Raw genomic sequence first — 27,374 nt, 5'->3', positions numbered from 1 at the left:
AACGTTTTTTGCCCTTTGGTGTTCTGCAGCTCTACCCATATAGATTCCACATCATCCAAGCTAATGTCTTTCCTAACTATTGCATTAATCTCCTCTTTAACCAACAATGCTACCCCACCTCCTTTTCCTTTTATTCTATCCTTCCTGAATGTTGAATACCCCTGAATGTTGAGTTCCCAGCCCTGATCATCCTGGAGCCACGTCTCCGTAATCCCAATCACATCATATTTATTAACATCTATTTGCACAATTAATTCATCCACCTTATTGCGGATACTCCTTGCATTAAGACACAAAGCCTTCAGGCTTGTTTTTTTAACACCCTTTGTCCTTTTAGAATTTTGCTGTACAGTGGCCCTTTTTGTTCTTTGCCTTGGGTTTCTCCGCCCTCCACTTTTCCTCATCTCCTTTCTGTCTTTTGCTTTTGCCTCCTTTTTGTTTCCCTCTGTCTCCCTGCATTGGTTCCCATCCCCCTGCCATATTAGTTTAAATCCTCCCCAACAGCACTAGCAAACACTCCCCCTAGGACATTGGTTCCGGTCCTGCCCAGGTGCAGACCGTCCGGTTTGTACTGGTCCCACCTCCCCCAGAACCGGTCCCAATGCCCCAGGCATTTGAATCCCTCCCTGCTGCACCACTGCTCAAGCCACGTATTCATCTGCGCTATCCTGCGATTCCTACTCTGACTATCACGTGGCACTGGTAGCAATCCCGAGATTACTACTTTTGAGGTCCTACTTTTTAATTTCGCTCCTAGCTCCTTAAATTTGTTTCGTAGGACCTCATCCCTTTTTTTACCTATGTCGTTGGTACCAATGTGCACCACGACAACTGGCTGTTCTCCCTCCCATTTCAGAATGTCCTGCACCCGCTTTGGCAACTGTCAACATCATAGAATCATAGAATCAGAATCAGTGAATGATACAGCACAGAAGGAGGCCAGTCGGTCCATCGTGTCTGTGCCGGCTCTTTGAAAGAACAATGCAATTAGTTCCACTTTCCCCATGGCCCTGCAGAATTTCCCCTTTCAGTCTATACCCAGAGTCATGTTAAGAATGAGATTTATGATCATAAATAGACGGCCTGCAAACCCATTTACTCTGTGCAGATGTGTTTCAATTTTTAAGCCTTTTAAAAATTAAACCAAACCAGCAAAATAAGTGAATCTCACTAGAATTACGCGTGGCTTTTAATCACCCTGGTGGTCAAACAGTGAACATCCCACAAAGTTTGTCCCTGGTGCTCAGGGTGTCCAGCTCTCAGCTGACTGAACCACGTGATTGCTTGTTCCTGTTTCCCTTTAAAAGCCGCAAAAAAGAACAAGGTGCTGAGAAGGGGGCAGGACGGACGGACACATTTCGGGTTGATCATGGCGTGGACTAGGTACCAGCTTTGCCTGGCAGCGATGATGCTCGTTACCGGGTCGATTAACACGCTGTCGGCTAAGTAAGTAGCAAATGTATCATTGGGGGTTTGAGCGTTGCAGCTTGTTTCCTTGCTGGGAGCGGAGCTCTCTTTAAACAGATCATTCTTCCGCATCCGCCAGGATTTGCTATTCGCACCTGGAGATTGCTTATAAATCTTCTAATCCTGTTTCTATTTGTAATCCCCCAGTGCAATAGTTCCTAATCTCATTTATTCGAGATCGCGGTCAGCGGTGGAAATTAATTTCGGTGGGGCAAAGTGATTGGCTAAATTGAAGTATTAGCATTAAACAAAATTTGAGGATTTATAAAAATTACCGTGATGGATCCCCATTGTGGTATTATAGTCGTCGATTTGCACCCGAAATGAGCCCTCCCTATGCCGCTAATGTGAAAGACTGCAAGTCCCAGGCAGTGTTTCAGTGAGTGCATTGTGCAGCACAGGAAGCCCAGGGCCAGCAGTTCAAGTGAGTGAGCTCCTGGCATATGTTCCTATAGGTGACCATTGCGCAATTTAGTTAAACTCTGATCTTTTATGATTTAGGCTCCTGTTTAAATCCTTGCCATCTGTATGGAACTTGCTGGTCAATATTCCTTTCGCCTATGTGTGAATCTTTGGAAGCGGTTGATTGTTTCCTTGTGGGGCTGGCGTTTTTGAGAATAGTGCACCTGTCCAACTGATCTTCCATCTTTCCTTTCATGGTGGTAGTAGTGCTGATCCAAAGTGGTACAGGTTCTGCAATTCCATGCTGTTTCTGGAGCAATTTTTCCTGGCTTAATTGGGATGGAAATCATTTCAACTGGCTGTTTGTATCAAACAATGCACCTGAATTCAATATTTGATTTGGCTTTGCCTGGGAGTCCTTGTGTAGCTAATTTAAATGAAGACTATTGTGCAGGTGCCCTAAATTAGGATTTTTGTTTTGCCCTGTGGCAGTGTTGGTCTTGCTTCTGACTGCCTGTTATAATCTCTGATATTTAATGAGGGCATGGAGTATTTGAGGAGGATGCACCCTTAAGAATTTCTCCTCTCAACAGTTGATATGGGTTCCATGAGAAACTCTTTTCTCCACCTCCAATAAAGTACAATTTCTTTTAACAATGATATTACATTTTAGTCCTATGTGACAACCTTAATCATTAGTGTACCTTTTCCTAATGACTAATCTTGACTAACCAAGGATGCCTGATGCACTCCTTCCTTGTGGAAGCTTGTTCCTGGGAATGAGTTGCTGCTGCCTGCATCTTTGGAGCTTGTCTGGAGTAAGGTTTTGCTTTGTACACCACTGGCTTGGTGTTTGAGTGAGCAGGCCAGCTGTTATGCTGAGACATAGCAGCCTCAAGCAAGCCTATTTCAGCCATTTCCATTCCACTGGGCCCTGGTTCTGTTTCCCCACTGACCAGTAGGATGGCTGGTTTAATTGTATTAAATTATTCACTCCTGAGATAGTGGCCTGTATCTGATCCCTGCCCTCCCTCCACCCCTCTCTCCTTTCTCTCCACCACCAACCCTGCCCCCCCTGGGTTCTGGAAGCTGGAATGTTTTCTATGGCCACTAGGGCTGTACTGTGTGCTTTCAGAAGAGGAGGAGGCACCAACCCTCTTGGATGAAGTGCCACCTGCTGCCCAAGATTCTAATGAAGAAATCATTTGTGCCATTGATGCTGCAAAGGATGGCTGTAGATTTGAGTCCTGGCAATTCATTACCCCTCATCCTTGGAGCATGCATGTAGATGTGATGTTCAAACCTGCTTTTTCAGGTAAGTACTCCATGAGATCAAGGACCCACAACTCTAAAGCCATGGGCACCATTTTACAGCTGTATAAAGTGACAGTTATTCACAGCCAGAATTGAGAAGATTGGATAATTCCTGCCAATCATGCCTTGTGCACAATTTGTATGTAACTATCCTCTGTTCACTGCATTTTGCTGGGGATATCACCCTGCTTTTTCCAGTAAGTTTCAGCTGCTAGGTTCTGCTTTCTGTAGTTTAGAGAAGTTCATCTTGAAGGAAGGTGGGTACAATTGGTGAGAATTGCTGTCTTGGGATTGGGGCTACTGTTGGAGTGTGGAAGATTGTGGCTGTCTGCTGCTTTACATGGAGGCAGGGCCATTGTAGATGTGCACTTACTATTCTGGTGCAAACCCTGTCTCTCCAATCTTGCTGTTTTGCCATGGCTAGATCAGAGCTGCTGGGGAGGCACTATGTTGGGAATGACTCACCCCCCTCCAGTCCCCTGGCTCTTGTGCACAATTTTCTCCTGCAACAGGTCCTCATAACTACTGCCATTCATTTTATGTGGCACATCTGAGTGAAGGAACAAGTTTTTATTTCACATTTCTAGCAGCTGCAGTATTGTGCTTTAGTGTTGCAATTCTATCATAACTGCTGAGTCTACTTTCTAGTGATTTGGTAATTGAAATATACTTCAGCCTGTGGTTTGATCCAGAGTGACAAAATGAATTGGTGATTAAGAGAAGCCCTGAGGGGAGGCAGCCCTACTTTCCTATGCCTGTTTCCTCAATATTCTCTCTATCCCAGACTCCTTGCATGAACTCTTGGAGCATGGAGGTTGGGGGATCCTTCCCATTATGTGCTGTTGTCATCTGCAGAATAGAAGGAATGTTGATGACAAATTGAAATTGGCAGGAGGAGATTCAGGAATAACTTGTCTTAGCATGAATATGCTTCATACAGCTACAGTAAATAGGAAGAGTCTGGATGTGAGGCACTGCCACATAGTCCTCCTGAAGGTTGCTGTTGACATTAATATGTATTGCTGCTGCCTAACTGTCCTCTGCTACTCTGACCACAATCTGCAGGAAAGGGCCCTGACCTCCCTAGTGTACTTGTTGCAACTATGGCCCCAAGTTTCCACATGATTTGCTCCTGATTTTTAGGAGCAACTAGTGGAGAATGGAGTATCTTGGAAATTGCAATTCTCCACATTTAAGTTTTCTGCAGTTCTAGTCATGTAGAACAGTTTCACTTTTGAACAGAATTTTTTCCAAAAAGGGGGTGTGTCTGGGTACTGATGCCTGATTTGAAAGTTTCCACAGTGAAAACTTACTCCAAACTAACTTAGAATGGAGCAAGTGAAGATTTTTGTAGGCCTGAAAAAAACCTTGTCTACACTAATAAAAAAAAAAAATTAAAAAAAAATGTTAAAAATCAGGTGCAGGTTACAAATTAGTGTCTGGAATGTGTGTGTGTGTGTGTAGAGAGAGAGAATTTATAAGCAAAGAAAAGATTAAATAAACCATGTTCCTACTGGTGTGAAAGTGCTGCAGGCAGGCCTTTCAGGGAGGGAGAAGGCTGCAGGAAGCCTCAAGTTGAGGCAGCTGTTCCCAACGGCGGGGAGGGGAGGCAGTAAGGGCCTGACCGACCCGTTCCTGGCGGTGGGGGGGGGGGGGGGGGGGGGAGGGGGAGGGGGAGGAGGAGGAGGAGGAGGAGGAGGAGGAGGCAGTAAGGGCCTGACCGATGGCGGCAGCCGTTCCCGACGACGGAGGGGGGGGGAGGCAGTAAGGGCCCGACCGACCCGTTCCTGGCGGGGGTGGGGGTGGCAAGAGGCAGTGAGAAGGCTGCAGGAAACCTCAAGTTGAGGCAGCCATTCCCGACGGTGTCGGTCGGGCCTGTCGGGAAACAGCTGTCTCAACTTCTGAGGCTTCCTGCAGCCTTCTCACTGCTGCAAGAAGCCTCAGTGCTGATCATGGAAGGGCAATGTGGTTGCATTAAAAAATGTTAAAAAAATTAAACAGCTACAAAGAACTACAAAAATGGCCGAGTGCCAATGTTTCCTTCACACTGCGCGAACGCTCCAACGCGCATGCGCAGGGTTGCCGGCTCCTCCTACTTACAAAATCGGCGTGAGTGGTAGGCTCCGCCCCCTGGGCGCCACACCAAGCTGACATCGAGCTGCAAAGTGCTCGAGAATAGTGTGTTTTTTTTTCAGGTGCTGTTTTCGCCGTGAAAAATGGGCGCCCAGCTCGGAGGGGTGCCTGTTTTGCTGCGTGTGGAAACTTGGGGCCTATATTTCTAGCACATCAGTAAATTGGGGTGCCCTGGTCTAGGAATGAGTATTAGTTGTGGATATAGCTGCACCTGTAACAAAGTTGGGCCATTCCCCATCCTGATTTTTTTTTTTTTTAAATTGATGGGGACCCCTTTAAACTGCTGCAAACCCACAGTGGACAAGTTCCTTGAGTGTCCATTCACGTCTGCGCTCACAATGCTAATTGAGCCAACCTTGGAAATATATGCAGGGTCAGTAACCAGGTGTGTGCTGATGGCATCTCTTGTTCTGCACCATTGTATGAGATGAAAATCAGGCCCCCATGGATTTAATGAATAATTCTTGCATGTACTTTATTTGATACTTTATTGTAAATCTGACTTGGATTCTTGTTTGGCAAGAAAAGAGGACCATTCTATCCTACATGGAAATAAGTGGTGTTGAGCTTGTATATCATTGTTTTATATCAGATTGTGTTTTGATCTCATTGCTTAAATACTATTTTTGATAGATATTGTTAACTTAGTAATATATCCAGAATTCTGAATGTTGTTAATTTGGACAGGGCAGATAAAGAACAGTGCATTTGTTAGATGAATGTATGATTATCTTCTCTTCTCAGCATTCCAGCTGAAACATTGCCAAGCTCATTACAAGCAGATTTGAGGTTACATGGACCCTTCTTGCTGTAAAACTTCCTTAGGCAGTCAGCATCACTGAATTTTCACTCCAAAGCAAATTAGGGAAGGTAGCTTCATGACTGTGTAGTTAAGAGATGGCCACAAAAACTGTAGACTAGTTATACAACCAGAAATTTACAATTCAGCTACTTTTCAAAGCAATTGTATAAACTTACAATTTAAAGGAGTGAGTAAGCCATGGCTTAAATCTTGGCTGCCACAAGTCCAAATGTCCCATTTGCTCTAATCTTGAAGTCAATCAGGATGTCTTGAGACTGTTTTGAATTCTACAGTGGAAATTGCTTGTAACAGAAAACCATCTGTAGGAACTTTATAACCATATACAATTTAAAAAAAAAATTAGAACTGAGTTAAGATGTTTTCCTATTTAAGACCAAGAGTATGCCTAATTGTTTGAGTTACTTGAATGCCAGACAAAGTTCCAGTAAAGGTGCTATTGACTGTACCAAAGCATCAGCATACAGTTGGGCACAGTGTCAGGCAGGTGTTTATGCTCCATTCCAGGATGTGGATAAGACCTTTGGCCTATAGGTGCTCACCCCATCTTTCAGTTGACTTCTTGCCCAAGCCCATCAACCTGCCCTCTTCTCCTAAGAGAAGCAAAAAAACATGTAGTTAATTCAGGAATCCTCTGTCCATTGAAATTTTTTAATGATCTGACTAGCTCAATGAGATCCCAAATCCATGCATTTGTTTTTAACCAGAATAATTTATATCCCATGATTAACTTGGTTTTTCACATATCCATTAAACTCCTTCAGTCTCTATTACCACCTCGAACATAAACATGATCATCATGCAAGTAGATATTATTAAATCTAAATACCTAGATCTGACCTTGCCCAGTGAATACAAACCCAAGATGCAAGTCTATCCTTGTCTCTGATCCCTCTTTGCCCTTCTCTGCACCTTCTCCAGGAGTCACCAAGTCCTTCCTGAGCTGAGGGACCAAAATGGGGCATAGTACACCAAATATCACATACAATCTTGTACAAGTTATTGTGGTTCTAGTTTTGTAATGAATAAGTTGGGTTAAGACTATTTGCTTTGCCTGTAGCCTCTTGACTTGGACCTTAAGTGAATGGTCAATGATTTCTTGTGCATCTTTCTGTCTCTCCTCTTCCCTTTCTTCCACCCCACCCCCCAAATTAATGGAAAGACCTGCATTTATATAGTGCCTTTCACTACTACTGATCATCCCAATGCACTTCAGCCAATTTAAATACTAAATCAATTGTGTTCTGCCCTTGTTCCTATGTTCTTCATTTTCACACTTCTGTTTGTTAATCTTGCTCCCACTTCCCCAGTCTATTAAAATTCATTCACAATCTATTTCCTTCTTCTAGGTTGTTGACTTTGAAAGACAGAACTTGCATTTTACATAGTCCCTTTAATAACCTAGGATGTCCCAAAACACTTTACAGCCAATGAAGTGTAATCACTGTTGTAATGTAGGAAATTTAGTGTCCTCTACAAATTTAGTTATTGTACTGCCATGTATTGCTACTCCTGGCTTGTTAAATAAACAAGAGCACTGACACTATCCTGGGGCACCAATTATTTTTGGACCCCACCTTGAAGCCACTTGAATATCACTTTGTTTGCAGTCTCAGCCATTTTTTTAATCCACCTGCAAAACCATAAACTAGCTTTCTTGTGTAGCTCTATCATAAAACCTTTTTGGGAACCAAGGTAGATGTGTTTAGCAAATATCCTGGATTCACTATCTCTGAATTCTAAATCTTCACTTTATAGTGTCTCTTGTGGTGATTGCTATTAACTTCACTACTAGGGGTTACATTCACTGACATGTGCTTCCTTTCACCTAAATGGTTACAGGCAACAAATATGACCCAAGTGACTGACTTCATTATAAGTAGCTTACAAATATAGTAATTTAATTGTAAAAGCTTTATTAACTTGTATTTATTAAAGATTTGACTCAGAAACCCTACATTTGTTATGTCCTCTCAAAGTTGCTTACTGTCAGTTAACAATGCAATTTTTGTGGGTAAAATGGAAAATATTAATTTTCTAGTAATTGCCTGTGAAATCTCAATTTCCTTTTTTTAAATAACTTATGAATCCACCACTGTTGTAAACAGCATTTTGTGTTTTCCCTGCTACATTGATCATGACCAGCCCATGCCCTGTCATACTTGTTGAGCTGCTAGCTTTTGTCATAGCTACAGTCAGGGTTATCGACTTGTTGGATGCTGTGGGTCAGCTTTTGATAGTTTGAGGTTGGGATGTATGCTCTTGCATCCTTTTTGTGGTCCTCAAGATACAAGTGCAAAGAACTGTTCAATCACAGAACATAGAATTAAATGCTCAGAACTTTGTTTTTAAAAAGCTTTGATGTAATGAATGTAAACCATAAATGATGCATTTCAACTGCTATCTCATTAATGATAGAAACATAGAAAATAGGTGCAGGAGTAGGCCATTTGGCCCTTCAAGCCTGCACCACCATGCAATATGATCATGGCTGATCATTCCCTCAGTAACCCTTTCCTGCTTTCTCTCCATAAACCCTTGATCCCTTTAGCCGTAAGGACCATATCTAACTCCCTCTTTAATATATGCAATGAACTGGCATCAACAACTCTCTGTGGCAGGGAATTCCACAAGTTAACTGAGTGAGTGAAGTAGTTTCTCTATCTCAGTCCTAAATGACCTACCCCTTATCCTAAGACTGTCCCCTGGTTCTGGACTTTCCCAACATCAGGAACATTCTTCCTGCATCTAACCTGTCCAGTCCTGTCAGAATCTTATACGTTTCTGAGATCCCCTCATCTTTCTAAATGCCAGTGAATAAAGGCCCAGTTGATCCAGTCTCTCCTCATGTCAGTCCAGCCATCCCTGGAATCAGTCAGGTGAACCTTCGCTGCACTCCCTCGATAGCAAGAATGTCCTTTGTCAGATTAGGAGACCAAAACTGAACACAATATTCCAGGTGAGGCCTCACTAGAGCCCTGTACAACTGCAGTAAGACCTCCCTGCTCCTATACTCAACTCTCCTAGCTATGAAGGCCAATATGCCATTTGCTGCCTTCACTGCCTGCTGTACCTGCATGCCAACTCTCAATGACTGATGAACCATGACACCCAGGTCTTGTTGCACCTCCCCTTTTCCTAATCTGCCTTTGACTTTTTGCCCCCAAAGTGGATAACCTCATTTATCCACATTATACTGCATTTGCCCACTCACCTAACCTGTGCAAGTCACCCTGCAGCCTTTTAGTGTCCTCCTCACTGCTCACACTGCCACCCAGCTTAGTGTCACCTGTAAACTTGGAGATATTACACTCAATTCCTTCATCCAAATCATTAATGTATACTGTAAAGAGCTAGGGTCCCAGCATTGAGCCCTGTGGCACTCCACTAGTCACTGCCTGCCATTCTGAAAAGGACCTGTTTATCCTGACTCTCTGCTTCCTGTCTGCCAACCAGTTTTCATACTTTTTCAGCACAATTTGTATTATAAACAGGAACCTACATTGCAATTTTTTTTTTGGCTGAACAGAAACTTGAGCTATTCCATAGTTACTAGCAGAGAAATATTCCTCAATTTTTTTTTAAGTGGAGGTGCTAATCTAATTTGAAATTGCCTACTGTAACTGCTAAAATAATGGAGGAAGGTATTTTGGACAAATGGGCATTTGTACAGAAGAATGCCACATTGTAATTTTAAAGGCAGTAACCTTTTTTAAAAGTGCTATTCTTGTGCTCTTAATGCATATCGGATTTTGAATACACCAGTGTATTCAAAATCTGATTTGCATTAAGAGCGCACATCAGATTAATCAAGGCCCATGACACTACATGGTCATAAATGGCCTTGCACCAGGGAAGTGAGAGGTGAGAGTCTAGTTTTACAGTAACATTCTTGATCCAGAAATATTTAGCAGGTACTAAAGTGCAAGACTGCTTGAAAAGCTGACTTTACCTTTTTGTGCTGCCTCTGTTGGACACCAGGGGCTGTGAGCCCCTTCTGCTTGAGCTGTTTGCTGGCCATGCATCAGCTGCTGTTCTGACTTCCCTCCAGTGCCTCCCTCTTCAATTGTGCTGTTTTTTTAAAATCTCAATCTTACCTTAAGATACAAATGTACATTGAGCACTTATTAAACTCTCTGGGATTTGCTTCAGCTTTCTGGTCATTTTAATGTGCCTCAGGGCTGTAGGTGTAGGCTCTAGTTATAGTGCATTTTTTATTGTCAACTGCTCAATGAAGTTGTTTTATGATACTGCAGACATCACCTGATTTTATGTAAAGTGGTTTCTACAGCAGACTTCAAAACCACTTTGTATGTAGAAGCCTTCATGGTGATGACTCTTACTTCCTTAGTGGCTGGAAGTTCTGTGTAGGTCAGCAATTGCAGAACTCTTTTTTTTTTACTAGTCTATTTTCAGTGGGGGTGCAATGGGGTGAGCATTTTTTTTGACCCCTAATAGGCAAAAAACCTTGCTATTTTATACCTGAAACGTAAGTGAACAATGTGACTTTTTTTTAAATGGGCTTCCACAAAGGCAGGAATTGAAGATCAATAATGCAAGAGTCTGGTATGGATTGAAGAATTAGTGTTGATGTTACATGTGCCTTGCAGCAATAATGAAACTGGGCATCAGCTAGGGACAGCTGAAGTAGAAGTGAAACTATTAACATTTGCGTTTTGTCATTCTGCTTTTATTCTCTAGCTCAGTGTTTGTCACATTGCAAAAGATTGCAGAAGTCATTGGTACTCAGTACACATTGGGAAGTACTGACTTCAGTAGCCAACTCTTGAGGATGCCTCAGCTGATTTTTGCCCCTCTATGTACAGCTAGCCCCAGGCACCGGCAGTTCCTCTAGTAAAAATGATCACTGAACTGAGGCAGAGCTTGATTGCAGATGAGTCATTTATCACATTTGAGTGCTTTTAAAGAGCCAGTAGTTTGTTGGGCATGAGGAATGTAGCCACTGCAGTGTGCAGGCTTCTCCAATCTGCTGTGGCTGTAGAATATTCCAGCATTTGTTTCTTGTTCATAATAGAATGATACAGCATAGAAGACCATTCTACCCATTGGTAGAGCAATCCAATTAATCCCACTCCCCTGCACTTTCCCCATAGTCCTGTAAATGCTTTCCCATCCAAATATTTATCCAATTCTCTCTTGAATCTGCTGCTTCTGCCCTTTTTAGGCAGTGCATTCCAGGTCTCAACAATTTGCTGTGTTTTTATATATATCCTCCTGTCACCTGATTCATTTGCAAATAGCCTTAAATCTGTGTTCTCTGGTTACTGACCCTTCTGCCACTGGAACAGTTTCCCTTATTTACTCTTGCCAAAACCAGTCATGATTTTGAACACCTCTATCCAATCTCCTCTGCTTGAAGGAGAACAACCCCCACCTTCTCTAGTCTCTCCTTGTAGTTGACCTCCTTCATTCCATGGTACCATTCGAAAGAAAGACTTGAATTTATATAGTGCCTTTTTATAATCACTGGTTATCTCCAGTGCTTTACAACCAATGAATTTGAGTGTAGTCATTGTTGAAATGTAGGAATGCTAGTAAATCTCCTCCACCATCTCCAAGGCCTTGATATCCCTCCTATTATGGTGCCCAGAATTGAACACATTACTCCAGCTGAGGCCTAACTAGTGTTTCATAAAGCTTTAGCATAACTGGGTTGCTTATTCCTCTATTAATAAAGCCCAGGATCTGGTATGCTTTTTTATTAGCCTTCTGAACTGGACCTGGGATTTGTGTACATGCACCCCCGGTCTTGCTTTTCTGCACACCTTTTAATATTGTTGCATTTAGTTTATATTGCTTCTCCAGTCTTCCTACCAAAATTCATCTTCACATATTTCTCAAATTTTATCTGCCATGTCTGCCCATTTTACCAGTGTGGGCTCAAGTTTTGGGCCGTACCTAGAACGGCACAGCCCTGACCTAGATGCCCATTTTTCACGCCAAAGTGCGCCTAAAAAAAAAACTCACCTATTCTCCAGCTCCCTGCAGGTCCTTTGGAGCTGGGCGCAGCATGAGCTGTGGGGGGCGGAGCCAGGTCCCTGTGCTGAAAACAGTGCTGGGATCTCTGCACAGGTGCGCAGGCCCCCCAGACTGGACCCTTCTCTCCACCTCCACCCAGTTGGAGGACTCCCAGTGCTGCAGTAGTAGAAAATGTTTTTTGGGATTTTTGATTTATTGATGTATTTATCATTTATTATTGATGGCTCTTTATTTGTAAAACTGAGTGTTTAATGTTTGTACACTTCCCTTTAAACTGTGCCCCCACCCCCATATTCACTACAACTGATTTGTAACCTACACCTGATTTTCTAAGTATAGACAAGGTTTTTTCTGAGCGTACAAAAATCTACACTTGCTCCATTCTAAGTTAGTTTGGAGTATGTTTTCATTGCCTAAACTTTCAAAATGGGTGTAAGTGGCCGGACACCTCCTTTTGGGGGAAAAAAAAATCTTTTCCAAACTGAAACTGTTCTAACTGACTAGAACTGGAGCAAACTAAGTGCTGAGAATTTCAATTTTTAAGATACTCCATTCTAAACCAGTTGCTCCAAAAAAACAGGAGCAACACAGGCTGAAACTTGGCCCCATTATGTCCTCCTGAAGTCTGTTGCTATCCTCCTCATTGTTTACTACCCTGAGTTTGTTATCCTCAGCAAACTTTGAATGAAATGATGCCTGTATACCCAAGTCCAGATCATTAATGTGCATCAAAGAGCAGTAGTCCTAATACTGGCCTCGGGGGGGGGGGGGGATTACCATTGTGTATATATCCCTCCAGTCTGAAACAACTGTTCACCACTACAGCTTTCTGTCCCTTAGCCAATTTTGTATCCATGTTGTCGCTGTCCTTTTAATCTCATGGGCTTTAATTTTGCAAACCAGTCTGCACCACAATGTTGCACTAATCCTCCATACACGTGAAACTTGCACTCGCTTGAGGATAATGTTGCCAAAATTATCAAACCACAACAAAATCACTCATAATATTGAATCTTGGAATAATTTGATGCCCTTTGACATCACGCACCCTCATTGTCAAATGAAGGCCATGGAGTGCCTCCTGAAATGCACGAAGGTTATGTTAAGAAGGCAGACCCATGACCTGTGCACACTACTCCCTTTTTTTACTTTTGTAGTGTGCCATTGAGACTGGTAGAAGCAATGAGATGGGGACTCATTTTCTGTGCCTAGACAACTTAAGTATGGGTCTCACTCATGAGTTCTGGATACTGGTGTGGTGGTGTAGCACATTGCATACCAGAAAATGTAAATCTGGATGTGCTCTTAAACATGCTTCCCTAGCTTTGCACCCAGTGTGTCAAGGCCAAGTATAATCTTCAGATGAAGTGGGGTTTGAGAATAGAGGATAATCAGGCCATGCATTCTGCTCTTTTACTGTTGAGGAAACTTTGTTTCATTTATTTTATAGTCCAAATAGTGAAACTGCTGGCCATTTGGGCTGGAGGATTTTTTTTTTGGCTTGTCTGAGATGCAAAACTTGAAGTACTGCAGTGCCATCACTGGCAAGAGGGTGCAACTGTAGCATGACCAGTTTTTTTTAATTTATGGGATGTGGTTGTTGCTGACTAGGCCAACATTTATTGCCCATCCCTAATGGCCCTTGAAGGTGGCAGTGAGCTGCCTTCTACAACTGAGTGACTTGAGGTCATTTCAGAGCAGTTAAGTCAACAACTTTGCTGTGGTCTGGATTTACATAGGCCATACCAGGTAAAGTGGGTAGATTTCCTTCCCTAAAGGACATTGGCGATCCAGATGGGTTTTTACAATCTAGTAAATTCATGGTCACGATTACTGAGACTAGCTTATGAATTCCCATGTGCACATTTTTATAAAGAGGGAGGGGTGGGTGGCGAAGAGCGAAGAGGGAGAAAGGAAAGAGGAAAAAGCTGACACCAGTAACATGAGCTGATGTTTCCACTAAGCAACACTGAATTTTTTTTAAACTTGATTCGGTCAAACCAGTGAGGCATTTCAAGCACACATCAAGTTTCCATGATCTCTTCTTGCCCACAAAACTGACCATGTCCCTAGATTGAATTGATTTAGCCTGGTGCATTTCTGTTAACTATGCCAATTTAATTGAGGAAGGGGTGGGTGGGACAGGTTTGCCACATGCACTTTCTGCTGCCTGCACTTGATTTCTGCATGCTTTTGACAGCAAGACTTTTGTGCTCAGCACCCTCCTGGATGCACTTCCTCCACTTATGGCAGTCTTTGGCCAGAGACTCCCCGATGTCAGTGGGGATGTTGCACTTTATCGGGGAGGCTTTGAGGGTGTCCTTGTAACGTGTGACCCAATGCAGGGAACAGTAGCATTTGTTACTGGACTATCGCTTCTCGGCCTTTTGGCTAAGATCATGCGTAACTGACCTGACGGGGGAGTAACCATGACCAGAAAGTGGTTCTCCTATGCTTTTTGGAAATAGGAGGTGGGTGGGGGGCTTGACCCATCCACTTCCATGGCACAAACCTGGTATTGCAGTACTTCCAGGAACGGTGCTTTGGCTCTAGGCCTTTTGGCTAAGAGAAAAAACATTGGCGCCGAGTGATCCTTGAATGGGCCCAAGGTGACCTTTGGCGTTTATGATCTGACAAGTTGATCTGACAAAGAATTGGAAAGATTGGCAACGAAAAAAAAAAAAACATTTGTTACTGGACTACTATTCCAGAGGCCTGGAGTAATGATATGAAGATGTGAGTTTAAAATCCTGCCACAGCAGCTGGGGAAATTTAAATTCAGTTAATTAAATAAATCTGGAATTTTTAAAAAGCTAGCATCAGTAATGGAGACCATGAAACTACTGGATTGTCATTTTTAAAACTCATCTGGTTCACCCTTTTTTAAGGAAGGAAATCTGTTGTCCTTGCCTAGTCTGGCCTATGACTCCAGACCCACAGCAATGTGGTTGACTCTTAACTGTCCTCTGAAATCGCCTAGCAAGCCACTCCGTTGTCACCACCACCTTCTCTAGGGCAGTTGGGGATGGCAATAAATGCTGACCTTGCCAATGACTCCCACATTCCATGAACTAATTAAAATATATATATTTTTGAAGAGACAGTAAGTGTCGTCTTTTTTGTATTGAGGGTTTTTATAAATCATGTGGACATCACTGGCAAGGCCAGCATTTATTTTGCAAATTGTTCTCTAAGGTGATGGTGAGGCACCACCTTGAACCACTACGGTCTGTGTGATGAAGGTATTCCCACAGTGCTTGGGGAAGATGTTCCAGGATTGTTGACCAGCAATGATGAAGAAACCAATATATTTCCAAGTTAGGATGGTGTGTGACCTTGGAGGGGAACTTGGTGGTGATCCTTATCCTTCCAAGTGGTAGAGGTCACTGGTTTGGAAGCTACTGTCCTACCAAAGAAGCATTGGCAAGTTGCTGCAGTGCATCTTGTAGATAGTGCATGCTGTGTCCATGGTGGAAGGAGTGAATATTTAAGGTGTTGATTGGGTGGCATTCTAGCAGCCTGCTTTGTCCTAGATGGTGTCGAGCTTGTGGTGTTGGAGTTGTACTTGTCTAGGCAAGTGGCAAGTATTCCATCATACTCTTGACTTGTGGTTTTGTAAATGGTGGAAAGGCTTTGGGGAGTCAGGAGGTGAGACACTCACTGCAGAAAAACCAGCTCTGATCTGTTGTTGCCACAGTATTTATATGGCTGGTCCAGTTGAATGGTGGGATATTTGCTGATGGTAATCCCTGAAGAATGTCCAGGGGAGGTGACTAATCTCTCTCTCGTTGGAGAAAGTTATTGTCTGGCACTTGTGTGGTGTGACTGTTACTTGCCACTATCAATCCAAGCCTGAATGTTGTCCAGGTCTTCCTGAATGTGGGCACAGACTGCTTCATTAAACTACTAATCTTGTGAAGGTAATTGATGAAGCAGCTGAAAATGTTTGGGCCTAGGACACTGCCCTGAGGAACTCTTGCAGTGATGTCCTGGGGCCAACCACAACCATCTTCCTTTGTGCTAGGTATAACTCCAGCCAGTGGAGTTTTCCCCTAATCCCTATTGACTTCAATTTTACTAGGGCTCCATGAAGTCCAGTGCAGTCGCTCTCCTCACTTTGGAATTCAGATCTATTTTATTGTCCATGTTTAGACCAAGGCTGAAATGGGGTCTGGAGTCAAATGGTCCTAGCAGAACCCAAACCATGCATTGGTGAGCAAGTTATTTGTCTTGCCTTTTGTGGACTAGATGTACCTGGGCAATTTTCCACTTTGGGTAGAAAGAAAAAGACTTGCATTTATCTAGTGCCTTTCACAATCACCAGATGTCTTGAGTGCTTTACAGCCAATGAAGTACTTTTGGAGTGTAGTCACTGTTGTGATGTAGGCCAATTTGCACACAGCAACTCAAACAGCAATGTGATGACCAGAAACTGGTTTGAGGGATAAACATTGGCCAAGACATCAGATAACACCCCTGCTCGTCTTTGCAATAGTGCCATGGGATCTTTTACATTCATCTGAAGTGGCACGTCTCATCCGAAAGACCTAACCTCCAACTGCAGCACTCCCTCGGCACTGCACTGCCAGCTTAGATTTGTGCTAGAGTAGGATGCCAGTGTTGTCGCTGTACTGGAACAGTTTGGCTAGAGGAGCAGCTAGTTCTGCAGCATGTCTTGAGCAAGGCAGTCAGGATATTGTCAGACTTCAGGAGGAGGCAGTGATGTTTCATCCACTTGTCACTTCTAGCTGAAGATTGTTGCAAATGCTGCAGCCTTGTCTTTTGCACTCATGCTGGGCTGAAGAATCGATGTTCAGACACATTTAAACCACAGAGCAAGCATAGAATTGTTATTGAGCACGACTGCTGACTTGAAAGATGTAGACATGTGATTTGCTGATCTAAGTAATGCTTGACACAGTGATGCAATTAAATCAGCAGCCTGGCTTTGGTTTGAGTATAGGATGACTGCACTGTTTGCTAGTTATTGACCAAAGAACCATTGTGCGTTGGCATTGTGCTACCTAACTAGTAGGAACCAGTTTAAATCACAGTAGCATTCACCTCACACTTGCATACAGAAGAATCTCTTGCCTCTGGAAATGCCCTAGAATCCTTTTGTTTAATCTTTTTATTATGCAGTACTAGAATGTTGCAATAGCTTGAGAAACCAATAATACATTGGCATTTACATGTAGCCTCAGTAAAATTATTTTCTAGCACATGCCCTTTGTGGTGTCTCAGTTGGCAATTGAACATAAACATAAATAGGAATTGTGGTTTGTTAAAATAGCCACTTTTCTAGTGGTCAGATATTGGATTGGGAAATGATCAAATTGTTAATTTCTTGCTGTTTTCAGCCTTCATTTGGGTCCATGTACATTCTCTAAATTCCTGCAATATGTTTCTACCATTCTATGCTTGTCTTTTTTTTTGTCTGGCATTTGATTTGGAATGTTCACCTTGTTCTTGAGTGCTGGGGATTTCCAGCAGCTAGAGACAATGTCTAGAAGAGATTCATAATTGTGTGCGTCTATAGCAGCTTGTGTTGCATGTACTTGTAGATCCAGAGTGCAGATGACCAAGCAGAACATGTTCTTGGTTATTTAAGTGGGAGGAACCCTTTCTGTCTTGACATTAACTACAAATTCTAAGCTACTTTTGGATGAAGTTTTTCTTTTCAGAAAGGGTAGAAGAGGAGTGAACAATAAACAAGTGCTTGCATCTTCAGCAAATAGTGCAAATCCATTTCAGGTAGAACTAAGTGCCTTTTGTGTAAATTTCCTCCCCCCCCCCCCCCTTGAAAAAACACTTTTTTTATATATGCTCTTGCCTAGGTGCTACATTACCTGTAAACAACTTATTATTCAAAGCCATTTAGTACAAGTTAGAGCTTGAAGTGAATCTTTCCTTTAAAGATCTACTAATTTATATGACTTGGTCTTGCATAGAAAATAGGTGCAGGAGTAAGCCATTCAGCCCTTCTAGCCTGCACTGCCATTCAATGAGTTCATGGCTGAACATGCACTTCAGTACCCCCTTCCTGCTTTCTCACCATACCCCTTGATCCCCTGAGTAGTAAGGACTTCATCTAACTTCTTTTTGAATATATTTAGTGAATTGGCCTCAACCACTTTCTGGGTGAAGAAGTTTCTCCTCATCTCAGTCCTAAATGGCTTACCCCTTATCCTTAAACTGTGACCCCTGGTTCTGGACTTCCCCCAACATTGGGAACATTCTTCCTGCATCTAACCTGTCTAAACCGTCAGAATTTTAAACGTTTGAGGTCCCCCTCATTCATCTGAACTCGTGAATACAAGCCCAGTTGATCCAGTCTTTCTTGATGGGTCAGTCCCACCATCCTGGGAATCAGTCTGGTGAATCTTTGCTGCACTCCCTCAATAGCAAGAATGTCCTTCCTCAAGTTAGGAGACCAAAACTGTACACAATACTCCAGGTGTGGCCTCACCAAGGCCCTGTACAACTGTAGCTACATCTCCCTGCCCCTGTACTCAAATCCCCTCGCTATGAAGGCCAACATGCCATTTGCTTTCTTAACCGCCTGCTGTACCTGCATTGCCAAACTTCAATGACTGATGTACCATGACACCCAGGTCTCGTTGCACCTCCCCTTTTCCTAATCTGTCACCATTCAGATAATAGTCTGATTCTCTGTTTTTACCACAAGTGGATAACCTCACATTTATCCACACTATACTTCATCTGCCATGCATTTGCCCATTCACCTAACCTATCCAAGTCACTCTGCAGCCTCATAGCATCCTCCTTGCAGTTCACACTAACACCCAACTTAGTGTCATCCGCAAATTTGGAGATACTACATTTAATCCCCCTCGTCTAAATCATTAATGTACAATGTAAACAGCTGGGGCCCCAGCACAGAACCTTGCGGTACCCCACTAGTCACTGCCTGCCATTCTGAAAAGTACCCATTTACTCCTACTCTTTGCTTCCTGTCTGCCAACCAGTTCTCAATCCACGTCAGCACACTACCCCCAATCCCATGTGCTTTAACTTTGCACATTAATCTCTTGTGTGGGACCTTGTCGAAAGCCTTCTGCAAGTCCAAGTATACCACATCAACTGGTTCTCCCTTGTCCACTTTACTGGAAACATCCTCAAAATTCCAGAAGGTTTGTCAAGCATGATTTCCCTTTCACAAATCCATGCTGACTTGGACCTATCATGTCACCATTTTCCAAATGCACTGCTATGACATCCTTAATAATTGATTCCATCATTTTACCCACTACTGAGGTCAGGCTGACCAGTCTATAATTCCCTGTTTTTTTCTCTTTTTTTTTTTAAAAGTGGGGTTACATTGGCTACCCTCCACTTGATATGAACTGATCCAGAGTCAATGGAATGTTGGAAAATGACTGTCAATGCATCCGCTATTTCCAAGGCCACCTCAAGTACTCTGGGATGCAGTCCATCAGGCCCTGGGGATTTATCGGCCTTAAATCCCATCAATTTCCCCCAACACAATTTCCCGACTAATAAAGATTTCCCTCAGTTCCTCCTTCTTACTAGACCCTCTGACCTCTTTTATATCCGGAAGGTTGTTGATGTCCTCCTTAGTGAATACCGAACCAAAGTACTTGTTCAATTGGTCTGCCATTTCTTTGTTGAAAGTGGGGGTGGGGGAATTTCCCCACATCCTCAGTGTTTATATTAAAATACCTTTTTTCAGTGAGCAAAGCTCAAGTGTGCACATTTTTGCATTTTTCCAATATGTAACATTTGTAGACTTGCAGAATTTTTAAAAAAAAACTCTTTGTTGACCAAGTCTGATTCTTCCCAGGTGGGCTGATGGGTTCAGTGCTGAAGGTTGCCATGGATCAGCAAAACACCAATTCAATCATCCCTTCCTTCAGGTGAGTGATGGCATAACCAACTTAAACCATTAATTTCTGCAAGGGTACTCAATCATTCACTGACTGGAAGAACAGTTATACTCTACTAGAATGATCTGGTTTAAAAAGTGTTGGTCTTTTTTCTGTCTCCTTTGGCCCTAGTTTTTTAAACCATCCCCATGAACAGGACTTGCAATGCTTACCTTTTAAATCCCTCCATGATCTGGCCTTGCTCCACCCTATCTCTGGAATTTCCATCCAGCTTTTCAGTTCCTTGAATTCTGCAAACCCCCCCCCCCCATTCCAATTAGTGGCAGTGCATTTAGCTGCTTGAACCCCCCACTTTTTTTAACCAAAAAATAATCTGCCTTTTCAACCAAGTTTTCAGTCATCCCTTTTTTCCCAAGCCTGTTCCTTATACTTATTTATTTAAAAAAAAAAAAATCCACCAACATGTAAAGCAACTTGAACACTTGGTTTGACACAACCTCTGTTTAACATCCCATTTGAAAGACAATGGGGGTGAATTTTACAAGGTCAGATGGTGGGAATGTTTTTTTTTGCGTCAGGACCTCTGTCAACCTGTTGCCCATGTGCCTTTACCAAATGTCTAGTCTGCCAGTGCTGAGCAGTCTTGACACTCTGCAGCCGGGGAGGCAGTTGAAATCATTAATGGCATGTTAACAGCCACTTAAAAAATCAAAGCTGGGGGGAAAAAAAGTATAGTTAACAGGTTGCCCACTGTGCCTAGACCTGAAGCTGAGGTGGGAGGCCACTTCCAAAGGTGTACATCTGTCTAAGAAGGCAAAGTGCTGAAAATGAAGGTTTTAATGTTTGACACCACACAACAAACTTTACATGAATATTCAAGTGCCTACCCATGTTAGTTGGTATGATCGGACTAGGGTGAGTGAGATAGGGAAGTCATGTAGTTGGGTGGTGATGCAATTTAAGTTGGTGTGAGTAAGGATGTGCAGGTTAGGGAAGGCAGTGATGAGTGGCACAGCCAAATTAGGTTGTGTGGTTTTACAGTAATATTTTGTGATCTACTGAGATCATTGAAAGGTTTGTGCTACAGCAGCCTGGTCCTCTAAGGACATCCCTGCTTGTGTCCTCCTGTTCAATGTAACTAGGCTGCATTGCTCTCTGGAAAGATCCCTTCTGCCCATGGGAAGGGAGGGGAGCCTCTGCTGTGGCTCCCTCCATAAACATATGAAGGGAATCATGAGAGCCTGGGTGCAGCTGTGCACCTTTGTTCTGTGCTTGGTCAGAGTTTGCAGCACCTCAATGCTGTAGAACACTGGCAGCCCAACTGTCAAAATAAATTTGCGCATGGGCCCTTTAAAGGAAATCAGCTGACGTGTCATCAGACCCGTTTCCTTCACTTGGCCGGGAAACACGCTGGGCAGGCTTAACAAGCCAATCGGAAAATCATTCTACACAGCGGGCTGGAGACAGCAGCAAGGCCGGGCACCACCACAAATGTCACCTGCCCCACCGCCAACATCCACTGAGGTTTGTAAAATCCAACCCAATGCCTCTGGTAGTGTAGCACTCAGTACTATATTGAAGTTTCAGGAAGAAAGACTTGGATTTATTTAGTGCCTTTCATGACCACTGGATGTCTTGCAGTGTTTTACTGCCAATGAAATACTTTTGAAGTGCAATAACTGTTGTAATATAGGAAATGCTTAGGTTATGTGCTCCAGTACCCGGAGCGAGACTTGAATAAGTCTGAATCGAAGACTAAAGTATTATTGAGCCAAGGCTGATGCCTCCTAAGAACCTACCAGCTAAGCATAAAGCAGGGTTGTCTGATTGGAGCTTTTGGTATTTCATCCTCTTCCATTCTCAACTGATCTATGATGGGAAGGACATGAAGGTCAAGCTTGCTGAGCTAAAACAATAGACCATGCAAAATTAATGTTTTCTCATTTGGGCTGTTTTGTCTCTTGCAGGCAGTGGGAATGTTCCTTGGTGAAGTCTCCTGTTTGGCTGTATTCTACATAATTTTATGTTATGATCGACAAAAACCAGAACCTCAAATGGCATCTACAAGGAAGTTCAATGCTTTCCTTTTCCTACCACCTGCTCTATGTGATATGACGGCCACCAGCATTATGTACATTGGTAAGAACTACTGACTGCCAGTATTTTGAAGGAGACCAATAGCAACCCACATAATATTCAGTGGATCTCCTTTAGCATAATCATAACATGATTTCTTCAGTGATGAAAAAACGCAGGCATCATTTTGGGGGCTGTTGGCAGCATTGTTTGTGCACCACACAATTTCCAACCATTTGAGATTGTATACTAATTTCTGGTCAGCAGTAGAATATTATCTGACTTTTCTGCAATCTATCCAATTTGTACCATTGATGTAGGGTTAGTTCACTAATGTAAATAGTTTCTTGGGTTCTACTACACATTTTGTCTGATAACTCTGGTGTATTAGTAAATGTGCCATCACAGCTGACTCTCTCTGGCCACTTCCAACATCTTATACACTAGTTGTTGGATAGATCTTTTTCTACAACCACTCAACCTTTGGGCACTGAAATTGCCATTAGCTGTTCTGTGGCCCCAATTGAGATTGACCATGCACAGATCAGGAATTGGACCACTTTTTTTTTTTCTTCTGGTCTGTATGACTGATTCAACACCACAGCACATGGTGCATTTGCCCAATGAATCACCAGGGAGAGTGGTATGATTTAACCACAAAAGTAAATTGCAAATGTCCACCGGTCACAAGATTGCATTAAGATATAACTACTGAATTCACAGCATGTTTTTATAAAAAAAAATATTGAACAGATGTGCATTAGTGCTGGAGATGGACAGCAGTACAGGAATATAATAAATTTTGTTCTTGCAAGATGCAGGAAATTGCTTCTTAGTATTTTAATTGTCACTTTATTGATCCATTCCATGAAGCTCCAGAATCTTGCAAATAACTAGGAAACACAATCTCTGGGTCAACTTGAAACCTAAAATTTTTGGAACTCAATTACTAGCATATACTGCATTTTACATCTAGTCTGATTTAACCTTGTCACCATTATGACATGCATGTTCCTTTCACCTAGTGTCCAAAAGATTTACAATGGTTCCAGGGATGAGGGATGACCTCTTGTGTAGAAAGGCTGGGGTTGTTCTCCTTGGAGTTGAGATTTGATAGATGCTCAAAATCACGAGTGGTCTAGATAGATACTGTTCCCATTGGTGGAAGGGTCCAGAACCAGAGCAAACAGATTTAAGGTGATTGGCAGAAGAACCAAAGGCAACATGAGGGAAGTTGTTCCATGGAATTTGCCCCATGAGCTGTATGTTCAACTGTAATAGCTCTGTTCCTCCCAACCTGTCCAATTCCTATAGGTGCTAAAGGATTGAATGCTGCTGCACATTGGGAATAAGTTTGTCTATATCTGATAACCATATTGGTCTGTATTTTTCAGCAAGTTTTTTCTCTTTGGATTGTATTGGCAGATCATTGAAGTTGTTCTGCTTTAGCTCACTTTCTAGTTTGTTTATTATGCAGGGCCCATATATTGAGATGCTTGTTTCTCCATGCCTTTTTTTTTCTCTTTCAGCTTTAAATTTGACCAGTGCATCCAGTTTCCAGATGTTGCGTGGTGCTGTGATTGTCTTCACTGGTCTGCTCTCAGTTGCCTTCCTAGGCCGCCGTTTATTAACTAGCCAGTGGGTTGGGATTTTCCTCACCATCTGTGGCCTTGTGGTCGTGGGGCTTGCAGACTTTGTCAGTGGAAATCATGACCAAGAGCACCACTTGTCTCTGGTTATAACAGGTAATTAAACATGTTCCCTCTAACCCTGGGGGGGTGGATACATATTGAACAAATCCCCCATTCATTATGGTGTGAGGCATATCGGTATTGGGCTACTTGAGTTCCTGTTGGTTATCAGATACTATTGTGGTAGGAAGGAAGCTTTTTAGCTAACTCATCAGTCTGTATCTAATCTAACTGGTTTAAGAAGCACATTTTATTGAGCAGCTCCACATTGAGCTAATTGAATATTTACATAAAATATTTTTTCATTGTGTACTGCTCAGCAGTCCTTAATATTTTGGATTAATTCCTGGATGTTTGTCAATAAACAGTTTATATTTTAGAACCAGTGTTGAGTCCATGTACTTGCCAGGTTTTGTCCTGTTTCACAGCTGACTAGTCATAATCTGAGCAAAAATCTTTTTTACCCCCCCCCCCCCCCCCCCCCCCTTCCTTTGATTGTAGTGCTCTTGTAACCATTTGGTAAAAGTAAGAATATGCTTTTCTTTGGAGTACACTTATAGTATACCAGAATCCTTCTGTACTGCCTGGCTGGAACTGGAAATTGTTCTAAATTGTTTTTTTTCAAGGCTAGAAATTCATGGGGTTATCTCTGCTCCACTTTAAAAGGTCAGGTAGGTTTAAAAGGAGGTCCAACTGTTGGGTGCCACACTAGCTTTGCACTGCTTGAAATATTGAACTAAAGACTGTCTCCAGGGGTCATGCTTCATTTTCACTTTGGGAGTCAGGTTGATCCTTGATGCTGGTTTTACACTGCTGGTTCCACTTTACACTGACATCAAAACTGGCATCTCAGATGAAAGGATGAGAGCCAATTGCAAAATACAAATATATTAATCAATTGTTATGACCAATCTCTAGAGTTTCTTTATTGACTTTTCTTGCAAAATTTCTGTGGTTTAGAACTGCTGGCTGGAACAGCCCACTTTTTTTTTTGTGGAACTCTCTATTTGATATCCTGTTCACTCCACTGCTTTTATGAATGGCTGAAATCAGTGTTTCCCTTTCACGATGTCTCAGTTTTGGAATGTTGTGATATTAGATGTCTTGTGCAAAGAGTTTTGCTCCCAAACTACTTGTACCCAGAATTCAACAAAGTAATGTGAAAGCCATTGGAAATTTAGATCATACACTTTTTTTTGTTTAAAATTCTCAAAAGTAGTATGAGCCCATTGTATATTGAAATATAATTCACCTATGAAACCACTACATTTGTATAGTGCTAGCAGATGAGGTTCTTTGACTCTGCTGGGAATATTGTTGGGGGTGTGGTTGAAGCAGCTTGTTTGGTCTTTGTGCTTAGTTAGGCACTGGAAGCGCTGAATACTAGTGGCCTGGCTGGTTGCTGTGCTGGGTTGAGCCCCAGACTTTGTTGGTATTTCTGAAATTTGCTACTCTGAGTGGAAACAGCCCATAATCACACTGGATAGGCTAGACACAATATGGAATTTCCTCTGCCTAATTACCTGTTAAAAGTGCCAGTCTGATCTCCAATTCTGTCTCCCATTGACTGCAGCTCAACCAGAACCAATCTTCACCAGATGGAATTTTACCAATGCCATTTTAAGTTGGGGGCTTGAGTCTCTTGACCAGTGGTAGATATAACATTTGTAACTAATGGGCTGGTATTTTGATAATTATGTGATTTACTTTTATCTGGGATGTCCTGGTGAATATTGAAATGGCAAACTGCACATAGTGCAGGATTGGCCTAATCAGCATGGGTTTCAGTCACTTAGTTTCTCCATTTATTATTTTTTTTTAATTTTCCAGCACTTGGGTTTCTCATTTCAGTCCTGTAACTTTTTTGTTCCCCTTTTTTTTAATAACTAGGAGACCTCCTCATTATCATCGCACAGATCATTGTGGCTATTCAGATGGTGCTAGAAGAGAAATTTGTTTATAAACATGACGTACACCCACTTTGTGCTGTGGGCACAGAGGGTAAGTTCTGATTGAGTTTTATGGCCAACATGTCACTGGCAAAATAACTTGTTTTTGTAACTAGTAGTGGAAAACACAAACTTGTTGAGCCATCATATGAAAGGAGGATGTCTGTCAGCCTTATCGTGCTGAAATATATTAACTGGGAGAAGTCTTAAGATTTCTATAAAATAATATGGCTGGGAATATGTTGGAGCACAGTAACTATTGTGAATCAAGTGACTGTGCTATATGATGGATTATAGCCCAACTCATTTAATCCCTCAATGAAAGCTATGGATAGACTCTCCAGATTTTGCAACTATCAAGGTGAAAAAATGTTAGTTCTTGGGGATAATATTTCTACTTTCTTTATCTGTTGGCAGTAATCACTTCCATGCCTCTTGTGCCATCTCCAAACAACACCTACTGCTGCCAGTGTAAACTTCCCACTTAATCATTCTGGCCTCAGTCTGACAATTTGGTTCCACTCTGCAAATTTAATGGTTTTTCTTTGAATTGTTGTAAAATACTACTGCAACAGTGGGTTTCTAATGTTACATCTGAATCACTTAAATTTATACATGTCAATGAATTTGGTTTCCTTTCATTTCCTCTTCCAACCGCTCCCCCACATTCTTGCACAAACAACCCATTCCACTAACAATAGGGTGAACTGAGTGATTCCTGGCTTGCACACTAGTAAATAGCTTGGATTATGGTGCAAACAGTGGCACAATGCCAATTTTAAGTTCTTCTTGAAATGAGTTGGGCTAGGGGACCAAATGGCAGGGGAGAAATTTATACATAGCTAGTCATTCATCTCATTGCTGTTGGACACAAAGCAACTGACGTGCCACATTTTGCCTACTTAAAAAGGGGGCAAGTTTGGTCAAAGCAGTCATCTAGTTCATACCAGTCTTGAGCTATTAATGCAAAAGTGTAGCATAATTCTTTACCAAATTTCTAAATGTCTGCATCAGTGGGGAAATTCCATATACAAAATTGTTTTTTTCTTGCACTTGATAAAATCTAACTCTCGTGCGATGTGTCTGCTCGGGTTACTTGTTGCGAACTTTCAAACCTTCCTATTCATTTTGTAATTTTTTTTCTCATTTTTAGGAATGTTTGGATTCATCATACTAACGCTGCTGTTGATTCCAATGTACTATATCCCTGTGGGCCATTTTGGTGGCAACCCCCGAGGTGTCCTTGAAGATGCACTTGATGCTTTCTGTCAAATAGGGATAAAACCATTAATATTTCTGGCCCTCTTGGGAAACATCTTGAGCATTGCCTTCTTCAACTTTGCTGGTATTAGTGTCACAAAAGAAATCAGTGCAACCACACGGATGGTTCTGGACAGTCTACGGACCATAATAATCTGGATAGTGAGCCTTGCAGTGGGTTGGGAGCAATTCCATGGTCTTCAGATCCTAGGCTTTTTCATCCTGCTGGCAGGTGCAGCTCTCTACAATGGGTTCCATAAACCAGTCCTAGCAAAGCTTCCCTGGTGCCGGGAGCGAATGGAGGAAGATGCTGAAAGGGAACGATTATTGACTGAAAATAAAGACTCTATAAATAGCCCATGAAACTAATGGATTAAAGTTCAGTTTATTATAA

The 27,374-nt window shown here is 42.3% G+C and overlaps 1 protein-coding gene and 1 pseudogene across 1 annotated transcript; both read left to right on the top strand.

Moving 5' to 3' along the window:
- The first annotated feature begins 1,305 nt into the window (after nt 1–1,305).
- On the top strand, nt 1,306–27,374 carry slc35f6 (solute carrier family 35 member F6). The gene is made up of 6 exons (XM_070884474.1): nt 1,306–1,446; nt 19,962–20,034; nt 21,972–22,143; nt 23,610–23,825; nt 25,662–25,772; nt 26,874–27,374. Exons 1-6 carry the CDS (start codon nt 1,370–1,372, stop codon nt 27,341–27,343), a joined length of 1,119 nt encoding a protein of 372 aa, XP_070740575.1. The 5' UTR covers nt 1,306–1,369; the 3' UTR covers nt 27,344–27,374.
- On the top strand, nt 14,508–14,685 carry LOC139267519 (U2 spliceosomal RNA; annotated as a pseudogene).

This window comes from Pristiophorus japonicus, chromosome 7 (assembly GCF_044704955.1).
Source record: "Pristiophorus japonicus isolate sPriJap1 chromosome 7, sPriJap1.hap1, whole genome shotgun sequence".
NCBI classification, from domain to species: domain Eukaryota; kingdom Metazoa; phylum Chordata; class Chondrichthyes; family Pristiophoridae; genus Pristiophorus; species Pristiophorus japonicus.
The sequence above is the reverse complement of the archived record's forward strand: the minus strand, read 5'-3'. Positions and strand labels throughout refer to the sequence as shown.